Below are 12,418 nucleotides of genomic sequence, written 5' to 3' on the forward strand. Positions count from 1 at the left end.
TACTGGGAAATAAGAAATACAGGAAATGGGGTACAGAAGTCTATCCTGCCCTACAGGAAAATAGAAGGGGAAGGGGATAAGAGAAGGGGAGAGAGATAGAAGAGAGGACAGACTAGGGGAATGGATATTCAGAATGCATGCCATCTTGGGGAAGGGGGAGGGGTGAGATGGGACGAAAATTTGGAACTCAAAAACTTGTGGGAGTGAATGTTGAAAGCTAAAAATAAATAAATTTATTTTTAAAAAATTTAAAAAAAAAAAGAAACAGGCTTGAAAGTCAAGTGAATGTCCAAAGTCATATATATATGCATATGTATATGTGTGTGTGTATATATGTATATATACTGTCCCATACAAAACTCCCTACTAACAAAGATTAGTTCTGAAATATATTGCCCAAGGTTTTAAACGCCACGCTACTACGTAGGACAAGCAGGACAGAATCGTACTGTGACGACACAGCCTCATTAGTGATGCCACTCAGGAATGGCCACCTTCCACAAAGTCGAGTATCCATCATGAAAGACCAATAGGCAGTGTTTCCAACAAAGCAGGACTAGGGCCTTCTTTCCCTCTATGGAAAGCATAGGTTACAACACTGGGCAATTATTCCATTTGTCCCTGAGGTCATCTAATCTTCACAGCACTGCTACATCTCACAGAAAGCAGGAGCCTTCAATAGAAAGATCCATCTTGGATGCTGGGGTTTTTTTTAATATGTCATAAGAATTTTGTGCTCCAAACTTTCCTATTCCTTAGGTTTAGCCACTTCAAGTGCTCTGCATAGAGCAAAGGGATAGGTAGAAGCCAAAGATGAGGCAGCTGGGTGGCTCAGCAAATATAGCACTGAGCCTGGAGTCAGGAAGACCTGAGTCCAAATCCAGCTTCAGACACTTACCAGCTGTGTGACCCTGGGCAAGTCACTTAACATGTGTTTGCCTTAATCTACTGGAGAAGGAAATGGCAAACCACTCTAGTACCTTCGCCAAGAAAATCCCACAGACACTGTGGTCCACAGGATCACACAAAGTTGGGCATGACTGAATGATGACAAAGATGGGCTGGACTCAGCTCGAACCAGCTCTTGAGAGTCAACTGTTAAATTCTATGTGAGCATTTATACCTTGAAAATTGGCAAATACTACAAATCAGGGCTTGACTGATCCTTCTGTTGATTGTCTAGACTTGAGAAAGTGACGGTGAAAATGTCAAGGATGCAGATTAAACTTAAAATTGGGTCACGCATACTCTTTTTTTTTGGAGAGCTGGTTGTTAAACATTTACCAGCATACTACGGATAGAAGAAATCCTGGCATCCAAGAAAAAGGCAGAGAATCTAAAAGTTGGAAGCCATGTCAGAAGTGTAGCCCACACCTGCCCAAGAACCTGCTGGATCATAGACCTAGAGCTGAAAGAGGTCTCAGAGGTCATTTACTCCAACCCTTCCATTCCACAGATGAGGAAACTGAGGCTCAGAGAAAGGTGACTTGCTTGAGGTCACATGGAGCTCAGGCAGCAGAACTGGGACCCCAATCCTAGTCTAGTTACTCCAAGTTCAGCTGGACCACACTGTCTCATGTGGAGAATTCCCAGACAGCAATAACCCTTACTACAGAAGATATGCAACCGTTCTACATCTTGTAATCTTTTTTTAAGAGTCACCAAGGGTGGGGCAGCTAGGTGGCACAGTGGATAGAGTACAGGCCCTGGAGTCAGGAGGACCTGAGTTCAAATCGGCCTCAGACACATAACACTTACTAGCTGTGTGACTCTGGGCAAGTCACTTAATCCCATTGCCTAGCCAAAAGAAAAGAAAAGAAAAAAACCAAAGGTGTTGAGAAGTTAAAAAACATAAATGTAAAGCCTAGAACTCGGGTCTTTAAAAAAATCAATTTCATAAGCAGAAGGGAAGAGAACAAGCATTTATACAGTACCTACTATACAACACCCTCCGTGAGTTCCAATTTGACTTGATTTATAATAATATCCCTAGTTTTTCCCCATGAGACCTAGCAGAACAAAGCGAATCCTTATTTCACATGGCAGTCATCAGGTCTTAGAAGACAGCTATCATGGGCTCCTCTAAGCCTTCCCTGCTTTGTGCTAAAGAGTCCATATCTTTAACCAATCAACTAGACAATCCTTGATAAGAAGTGTCACAGAGAGGACTCTTATTCAGGTACAGGGTGGAGTAGCTCACCTCTGAAGTGACTTCCAAATCAGAGATTCTGGGGATTCTGACATTTTCTAAGGCACGTGGTTTTGAGATCCCTAAACATTCTGGTTACCCTCTTCAGAACACATTTCAGTTTGTATAATACCTTCCTAAAGACAATGACCCCAAGATGTCATCTTAGAGCTAGCAAAAGCCACTGAGAGAAAAACTGAAGACTGTAGAACATGTCTCCTTGACTTCACAACGACCAATTTCTAAATATTCACGGAAATGGCAGCTATAATTGTACGAGATGAAATGAAAATTCAATTCAGTTCAAAAAAAATGTGTTGAAGTGCCTAAAATGAATGAACACTGTTGTAGATGCTGGGAATAAAAAGACAAAACTGACATAATCCCTTGCCCTCAAAAAACTTACATTCTACAGGGCAGTTGCCATACATCCACAATAAGCATAATATAGGGTTATTTATGAAGGGAAAGAGCATTAGCAATGAGGGAGAGTGGGGAAGAGGCCGAGGGTGGCACCAGAGCTGCGCTGTGAAGGAGGGTCTGATTTCTGAAAGGCAGAGAGGGGACAGAGTACATTCCAGTCACAGAGGAGGGCTTGTGGCAAATAAAGAGACCAAACCTGCAAGACCAAATTTCAGGAACAGCTAGGAATCCAGCTTGGCCAGAAGATGAAAGAACAAGTAAAGGGAAATGATGAGAAATAAGGTTGGAAAGACAGGGTGGGGCCAGATGGAAGGCCTTCAGTGCAATGCTGAGAGGTTTGTGCTTGTGATTCTAGAGGCAACACGGAGCCATTGAAGATTTTTGAGCAATACAATGGCCTGGTCAGACCTGGGCTTTAGGAAGGTTTGTGTAGCTGCCTGGAGAGAGAGTGCAGGCAGGGAAACCACTGAGCAGGCTATTACAATAGCCCAGGTAAGAGGTGATGAAGGCTTGAACTAGAGTGATAGCTGCATGAGCAGAGAGGACAAATATCAGGTGTTAGGACTTGGCAACTGGATGGACATCTCCAGGGTGGGGGGTGGGGGTGGGGAACTGAAGGAGAGTAAAGACTCAGAAATCTGAGGCCCTGGGTGACTGGAAGGATTGTGGCACCCTCAGAAGAAGTAGGGTAGCTGATAGGGGCAAGTTGAAATTAAAGGCAAATGAATAACATAATGATATTATGTATATGTAAATGTAGATAGATAGATAGATAGATAGATAGACAGACAGACAGACAGACAGACAGACAGACAGATAGATAGATAGATAGATAGATAGATATAGATACAATATATAACATTTTGGAGATATAGCGATTGGTAGATACATCCACCCGGAAGTCAGTGATGTAGAAATGGAATTCCAGAAACGGGGACTCAAGACATACAGTTATATAGAGAAAGATACAGATTTGTGAGTTATCTGGAACTAGATAAAGAGGTCATCAGATAGCAATGAAGAGAACCCTGTTCATCACTGAGGGAGCAGCTTCAGTCATACGGTTCAGACCCCAGACTATCAAAGGTTGAGAAGTGAGAACTGCGGGGCAGCTAGGTGGCACAGTAGATAGAGCACTGGCCCTGGAGTCAGGAGGACCTGAGTTCAAATCAGGCCTCAGACACTTGCTAGCTGTGTGACCCTGGGCAAGTCATTTAACCCCAATTGCCTCAGAGAGAGAGAGAGAAAGTGATGGCAGGAAGGTGGTGGAGAGGAAGTGAAGGCCATGTGCGTGCATGATTTTAGCTGTCTGACAGGCAAAAGGAGAAGGGTTGAGACAGTAAGTAATGGTTTTTTGAAAATCACGCAGACTAAAGCATGTTTTGGGGCAGAAGGGAAGGATTCTGGAGATAAGGAGGACTAAAGATGAGACTGGTTGATGACATATATTAACTTCTGAAAGAGATGGGGGTAATGGGATTAAGGGCACAAGGAAAGGGCTCTTGGCACAACAATCACCACCAGTAGCATGGTGTGGTGGAAAGAGTGATGGATTAGGAATCAGAGGACCTGGGTTCATATGGCTGGCCACTGCCTGTGGGACTTTCACCAAGTCACTGGTCTCAAGTTTCTTCAACTATAAAATGAGGGAGTTAGACTAGATGACCTCTTATAATCACTTCTGGCTCTAAAGCTTTGATCCAGTGAGGCTCTCAGGCAGGAACAACTCATTTTGAGATGCAGAGTACTGAACTCCTTGAAAAGCGCTGGAGACTAAGCCCATATCAAAGAAATCAAAGAAAAGAGATCAAAGAGATTGAAGAAAAAGGAAAACGATCTATATATACAAAAATATTGATAGCAGCTCTTTCTGTAGTGGCAAAAAAAATGGAAATAGAGGGGATGCCCACCACTTGCAGAATGGCTGAACAAGTTGTAGGCTACTCTTGTGCCATAAGAAATGACAAGCAGGATGCTTTCAGAAAAACCTGTGAAGACTTACATGAACTGATGCAAAGTGAAATGATCAGAACCAGGAGAATATTCATTGTACACAACAATATTGTACAATGATCAACTGTAGAAGACTTAGCTATTCTGATCAAGACAACGATCCAAGACAATTCCAAAGAACTAATGATGAAAAACACTATCCGATCTCCAGAGAGAACTGATCAACTGAGTGCAGACTGAAGTATAATTTGTCACTTTATTTTTCTTGCTTTTTTTTGCAACATGGCTAATATGGAAATATGTTTTGCATGATTTCATATTGTAAAAGTGATATCATGTTGCTTGCCTTCTCAATGGGTCAGGGAGGAATGGGAGGGAGGGAGAGAATTTGAAACTCAAAATTTTTTTAAATGAATGTTAAAAATAAATAATAAAGTGAGTGTGTGTGTGTGTGTGTGTGTGTGTGTGTGTGTGTGTGTTTTAAAGAAAAGGAATGGAGAGTGATCAGGAGACTGGTAAAGGACAAGAATCTGGACAGGATGACATGGACAGGTGAAACGTAGCTCACAGGAGAAGAAACAGTATACTGATGGTGCCAGAGGGAGGGTCTCCAAGCAGTAAAGGAAAGCAAAGTGAATCTGTCCAACACCTCCAACTGCAGGCTCCGTGTGTCAAGGGTCCTGAGAAAAGGGGCAAGCAGCACTAGAGACGGTGGCCAAAAGATGCCCCAAGAAGGACAAGAGTTCCTCAAAAACTAAAATCCTAACAGGAACAAATGCGAGAAGACACTACTACCTACTCCTTTGACAAAGCAGGAGGTAGGGCCAGAGGCTCTAGTGTGTGGAATGACGCATATAATGTCAGTTTTATTCAATGCATTGGTTGTTTTTGATGATGTTTTTTTCTCTTCTTCTTTCTTTAAAAAAAAATCTTTGTTATAAGCAATGGCTTTCCAGGAGACAAGATGGGGAAGGCAACAGAAAGAAATCTAGGTGATATAAAAAATACTTTTTTTAAATACAATTTTTTTACAATGTTTTTATTTTTATTTCATAAAAAAGAGAAGCATTCAGAAGACTAAGAACCCATAATGAGTTGAGACTGGTAAACATATTAAAGATAAGTAGGATGCAAATTATGAATAAGCTCCTTTAGGGCAGTTACTGTTCAATTCTGGTCTTGGCACCCTTTAGCAAAATCCCTTGAACATATTAGGTGTTTGTTATTTCTGTTGGACAGTTGTTTAGTTGTGTCTGACTTGCCATGACCATATTTGGGGTTTTCTTGGCAAAGATACTAGAACGGTTTGCCATTTCCTTCTCCAGCTCACTTTACAGATGAAGAAACTGAGGCAAACGGGGCTAAGTGATTTGCCCAGAATCACACAACTACTAAGTATCTGAGGCAGGATTTGAACTCAGGTCTTCCTGACTCCAGGCCTGGCTCTCTGTCCCATTAGGAGCTTAATATATGTTTTTTGCATTGGTGAAAGACAACAGGAAGCACTATTTTTTTTAAGGCTATGTTAGAAATGAGAATAAATAAGGGATGGGGGCAGCTAGGTGGCAAAGTAGACAGAGCAACCAACCCTGGAGTCAGGAAGACCTGAGCTCAAATCCAGCCTCAGACATTTACTAGCCGTGTGACCCTGAGCAAGTCAGTTAACCCCAACTGCCTCAAAAAACAAAAGAGGGATAGGCCCACTGCCTGGGATAACATGCCCAGAGATGATGAGCAGGAAGCAGAAACAAATCAACTCGACCTCAATTCAAGTTAACAAATGTTTGTTAATCAAGAGAGATGTAGAGTTTAGTTCAAACACGTTCCTTTCCCTCATGGAGTTTACAGGGTTCTTCTTTCACTTCCTGCTCAGAAGTCTATCCAAGCAAAATATAAGAACAGGATGCCAGGGAAACCCTGTAAGATGTTTTATACACAATCCTAAGGGCTCCAACGGGAGGAAGAAAGGGAGCGATAGAAAGTAAATTAGGAGATGTGAGCTTGAATCCTTGTCCTGCCCCTGACAAGCTGTGTGACCTTGGGTAAGTCCCTTCCTGAGGTGCCCTCCGAAGCTCCCTTTCAGGCCTGAAATCCAATTTGCTTTTCTTAGGTACGTACCTCTCCGGGCGAAGAATTCTTCTTGGCAAGCTGATTCTCCATTTGAGGTGACTCCTGGTGAGCCCGTCGACCCATTTTTGCTCCCTATTTAAAAAAAAAAGAGAGAGGGGGCACTGGTGTCAGTTACTTTCATAATGACTAGCGGGGTGAGAAATCTGGAAATGGTTGTGAGGACTGAATTTTCACAAGGGAAGAGAGATATAATTTGAATAGCGTTGCAGGCTTTATGTATACCCTTAAAATAAGCAACTTAGGTACACTCTTGTGGCAGAGCAGAAAACCAATTCATTCTCATGAGATTTACCCCAAAAGTTGCAAAGACTACAGAGGCTAAACTCACTCCACTAAACCCCAAAACGCAATTTCTAGGGTAGATTATGATCTCATAGCACAACTTAGAGAAAAGAGGTAAGGGATCCCATATCTAATTGCAGGATTTTCAGGAAACCAAATTTCTAAGCTGTAACTTGGCATGAGAATAGTTACCAAAATATCGTTGGAAAACAGGTTTCCTAGACTCTGTGGCAGTCGATACCAGAGATTACAGATGGCAATTGTTTTGACTTGTACTCTATTTGGATGTGCATTTAGAGACATCACCTGAGGAAGACTATTTCAAGAATTTTGAGATAACATGCTTTGAAGTCAAGACATTTTCAATTCAGGGTAATCAATCCAACATTGGCAGGTGTCTCCCAAAGTTCCCTTGCAGTAGAGGCTCAGTATACTGGAGATTATCTTCAAGGGCCTAAACCAAACTGGGCTGAGTCAGACAAAATGTGTATGAAGTACCACGAACTGGTAGTTCTGTCTAAATTCTGAAGAGTTAGGTAGGCTCTTTAGAAGGTTTTTGTGTCGCTTTAAAATCCTAAGCTTTTCTGTTTTTCTCAGGACCTGAAATAACAACACATCACGTACAAAAAATATCAGACAGTTATCCTAAATTTCAATGCACTTTTCAATAATGCAGACATAGGGCTGAGCTGGCCTGGGAGTCAGAAAGGCCTTGGTTCATGTCCTTCCTCTGAGACAAACTGGTTGTGTGACCCTGGGCAAGTTACTGAAATTCTCTGTGCCCCTGACAACACTCCTCTAAGACTAGAAGATTCAGGACGGTTCAGTTTCCTTATCCAGACACTCCCCCACCCCCTATTTTTTAATTCCATTTTTAAAATTTGCTCTTAAATGTTCTTTACAATTTTTTAAAAAAACAGATGTTCATCCTAAGTACTCAAGTTTAAAACTGCATGAAGACTTCATGCTTTATGAAGATCTGGTATAACTCCAAGGTGATATTACTTAGTAACATCATAAACTCTTAATGGCTACCCTTGGTGGAAGATCTATCATCATGGACCTATCTACATGCCAAAGACTACATAGTTAGCATGCAAGGCACATCAAATGTCCTACCGTTCCAATTCAGTTGGTCAGTGAGTCAAGGAAAATGTCCATCAGGTCTAATACACATTTCTTTGGAGGCCACTTAATATCACCAACACATCTCCATTGAATCTTTCCACTGGGACCATCGTACAGGCAGTTCATTAGGCCTGCAGTCAGGAACACCTGACTTCGAATCCTGCTTCAGATATTAGCTGTGTCCCCGTGGACAAGTCACTTAACTTGTTTGCCTCAGTTTCTTCAACTGTAAAGTGGAGATAATAATAGTACCTCCCTCCCAGGGTTGTTGTGAGGATCAAATGGGATAATCCTAAAGTACCTGGGAGACAGTATTTAATACTCTGGTATTTAATGTTTGTTTCCTTCCCTCACTACCACTGAGGATTTTGCAATCAAATACAATGAACTGTCCTTGGGTCAAAACTATTCAACCCTTCGGTGAATCGGATTTCAAATAATTGTGATAGCAAACAGGAGAGGAGGAAGAGAATGCCCTTTAAAATAACCTTTATAGTTCAAAAAAAAAAAGGTGAAATTGCTGACTGGTCCAAAAGAGACCAATGCCTGACTTTACCATATAGACTTCAAATCTAACCTAATTTAGAGGAAGCTTCACCCTTGTGATTTATATAAATGGTGAAGCTGGGAAATACCTTCCTGGTGAGTTTGAGGAGTGGGGGAGTGTCATTTATATGTACATACGTATACAAAAATATATATAAAGTTTTAATTAAAGCAAGCCAATCATTAATGATATGGCACCATTAATGATATGACAGCTCAGGTTCCTGGGCTGGTTTAAATATTCCTTTAATCTAAAGATTCTTAAACTGTGGTCCCAGTGAAACCTTTTAAGGACTCCAAGAGGTCAAAATTATTCTTGTAATAATACTAAGATTTTATTTGCCTACTTCAATGCTCCATATTTTCCAGCTACATATCTGTAGGAATTCAAATTTTCTCCATACTTCAATGAAATCAACATATGGCAATCAGTAGACTGCAGAAGCAAACAGAACCCAGCCGTCTTCTATTACCCCAGATATTAAAGAGAATTTGCAAAAACAGGGAAAACAGTGCCATTCTTAACGCTAAACTTTTTGTCTTGGAAAATGGGAAGATTATTCCATAAAATGTCATTTATATTAACATGTAATTGGTGTATTCTTATTTTTAAATAAATATTTTGAAATTTTTATCAGTTTGGTTTCTAATATGATAAATATCTATAGATACGACTCACATAAACAAAAGCTCTCCGGGCGTCCTCAGTAATTTTTTAGTGTAATGGGGTTCTGAGACCACAAAGTTTGAGAATCGGTACCCTACTCCAAACCCCTCGGGTTTGCAAATGAGGAAACTGAGGCTCGGGGAGGGGGAGGGATTTGCGGAGAAGGTGACAAGTCTCAGACCCGGCCCCGTGAACACCGGCTTGGCGCTGCTCCGGTCGGCCACCTTCCTCCTCTAGCCCGGGGGTCCTCGGACGGATGTCGGGGGTCTGTGAACTTGGACGGGGGTGCGGAGGAAAGAGCTTTATTTTAATATAATTGGTTTCCTTTGTCATTCTACGTATTTTATTTTAAGCATATGCTGAGAAGGGGTCCGTAGGCTTCCCCGGACACAAAGAAGGTCTAGGTCACGGTTACGGACCCCGGCTCTGGGTCCTCTCCGACCCTGCCCAGACGACCCCGCCTCTGGGTCCTCTCCGACCCTGCCCAGACGCCCCAAGTTCGGCCGGAGCCGCTGGCCCGCTCCGGCCTCTCCAGCGTCCCCTCCTCCCCCAGCGGGGGGCCCAGGAGGGAGACCCGGCCAGAACGAGGCTGAGCCGCTGCAGCCCAACCCTCCCCAACCGGCCCCGTCCTCACTGAAGAGGCCGTTCCGCGGCGCTTCTCCTCGCCGAGCTCCAACACATCCTCCATTGCCACGGCTGCTGGCGTCACTTCCGGGAGCCCTGGCGCCCCGATCGCGTCCCTAGCAACCGGCCCCGCCCTGCTGGCCCCGCTATTAAAGGGACCGAGACTGATTTTCAAGGTTTTGGGGTGTTCACTGAGGGAGAAACAGTGGAGGGCGGAATAAGGGGAGAGGAAGGGGGGGAGGGGAAAGAAAAAGGGAGGAGAGGAGGAGAAAGGGAGAAAGGAAGGGAGAAGTGAAAAGGAAAGGAAGGGAGGAGAGAAGAGGAAGGGGGAAGAAAAAACAAGAGGGAAGCAGAAAAAGAAAGGGAGGAGTGAAAAGAAAAGAGAAGGAAGAGAGAAGGGGAAGAGAAAGAAAGAGGAAAGAGGGAAGGGAAAGAGGAAAGAAGGAGAAAAGGAGCAGGGAAAAGTAAAGGAAGGGAGGAGGGAACAGAGGAGAGAAGAGGGAAAGAAAAAAGGAGGAGAAAGGGAGGCGGGAAGGGAGGAAGTAAAGGAGAGAAGAGGAAAGAAGGAAAGAAAAAAGGAGGAGGGAAGGGGAAGAGAGAGGAGTGAAAAGGAAAGGAAGGGAGAAGAGGGAAGAGAAAAGAGGGAAAGAAAAATGGAGGAGTGAAAACAAAAAAAGAAAAAGAAAGGAAGAGGAAAAGGGAAAGACAAAGGGATGAGGGAAGAGGAAAGAGAAGAGTGAAAAGGAAAGGAAAGGAGGAGAAAAGAGAAAAGAATAGGAAAGAGAGAAAGAAAAAAGGAAGAGGGAAAGAAAAATGGAAAAGGGAAGGGAGGAGTGAAAAGAAAAAGAAGAGTGGAGGGAAAGGAGAGAAGGGAGAAGAGAAAGGAAGAGGAAAAACGGGGAAGGAAAAAGGGAGGAGGGAAAGGAAAAGAAAGAAAAGAAAGGGGTAAAGGAAGAGAGAATGAAGAAAGGGGCAGAGGGGAGGAGGGACATGTTCTTTCTTAGTCCTAGCTGAGTACACTTCAGGGAATTATGCCCATCCCCCTGAGGAGCAGACTATTTCTGCTCCTGCTCGGATTCTAGTCATTGCCTCAAGCATTTTCTCCTGTTAAAAGCCACTGACTTTTCTCCTGTGGGACTGAGTGAGCATCTAGGGTCACAGGATCAAGGATTTAGGACTGAAAGGGACTTTACAAGCCGTTTATTCCAACCCCACTGTCCTAGCACCCCTTATTTTGCAGATGAGGTCTGAAGCCTACAGAGATTAAGTGGCTTGCCCAGAGATTCAAACAGGTAGTAAATAACAAAGGTAGGATTTGAACCCAGGTTGCTGACTCCAAAACTAATGCTTTTTCCTCTGCATGAAGCTGCCTCTAGTTAACTTGTCCAGAATTTGTTCTGAACTGAGGAAGGGTGGGTTATAGCAGAAAAAACAGACATAATTACTAGAGACATGTATCCTACTATTAGACTGTGTTAAGCTTCTCGAGGATAAGGGACTAAGGTGCATTTCATCTCATATTTCCAGGGTGCTGCTCAGTGCCATATACATAGTAGGTACTTAATAAATCCAGTTCAATATTTATTTAGCTTCTGTTATGTGCCTCACAACAACTATCTGTCATTGAGCCCAAAGGGCTCTGGCTGCCTTCTCTCCCTCACTACTATACACTGGGGAAGATTTATTTAAAGCTTAGGTTTGGGTTTATATCTATCATATTCCCTATGTAAAGGAGTAGAATAATACTTAGTATATATAATGTAAATCAGGAATGGGACAGTTATTTATTTCCCTCAAACAAAAAATTTACAGGTGTGCAATAACAGAAAGAAAAAAAATAAGCAAGGTAACTGAACAAGTAGTTACTGTTATACTCAGGAGATTGATACAGAAAACCACCAATATAAAGCATTCATGGGACTGCTGAAAAGGTACTTTACGTTTCACCTCTGAGCTGCCACTCTCAAGGGATATCTTTTGGCAAGTCAGGCCATAGATGGGGTTTATCCTTGAGAAAGGAGTCCACTTCTTCAAGAGTGTTGGAGTAGTTTCTTGGGACTCCTTGTGAAGTGAAGCCAAAATCAACTGAGGTCTCAAGATCTCTGGACCGCTCTTTCTCAGTAAGGTCACTTTGCAAACCTTGACACTCCCATCTCTAGTCTGACATTCTGCCACCTAGGATGTTCTCCTCCCAAGAGTTCTGAATGCTGTCACCTAGAGGGGCCATGGTTGGTGGTTGAACTAAGTTACAGTCAAGTTACAGTGTGTCTGACTGTGGCTGACCAGAATAATATGAGCTAGGAATGTTTTACCACTAGTCGTACACAAATTGTCCATGTGAACATTTGGGGTGGATTCTCTAAATTTGCGCATCTAGCATTTCTCTTGAACTACCTCAATTCTGCTTTGTTGATAGAGCACAGCACCTTATTTGATGAGGGCATGGCATATCGGGCAGTTCTGTGCCAGTGTCTCCC

At 42.8% G+C, this 12,418-nt stretch overlaps 1 protein-coding gene across 1 annotated transcript in view; it reads right to left on the reverse strand.

Moving 5' to 3' along the window:
* The window catches only part of IFT43 (intraflagellar transport 43), a 121,762-nt gene extending 111,112 nt beyond the window's left edge, over positions 1-10,650 (reverse strand). The window contains exons 1-2 of the mRNA XM_020986234.2: positions 9,952-10,650; positions 6,683-6,766 (exon numbers count right to left, since the gene is read on the reverse strand). Of these exons, the coding sequence (XP_020841893.1) occupies positions 6,683-6,766; positions 9,952-10,005 (138 nt within the window). The 5' untranslated portion in view covers positions 10,006-10,650. The remainder of the gene's footprint in view (positions 1-6,682; positions 6,767-9,951) is intronic.
* Between the last annotated feature and the right edge of the window lie 1,768 nt (positions 10,651-12,418).

This window comes from Phascolarctos cinereus, unplaced genomic scaffold (genome assembly GCF_003287225.1).
Source record: "Phascolarctos cinereus isolate Bilbo 61053 unplaced genomic scaffold, phaCin_HiC Scaffold_3;HRSCAF=262, whole genome shotgun sequence".
Lineage (NCBI taxonomy): Eukaryota > Metazoa > Chordata > Mammalia > Diprotodontia > Phascolarctidae > Phascolarctos > Phascolarctos cinereus.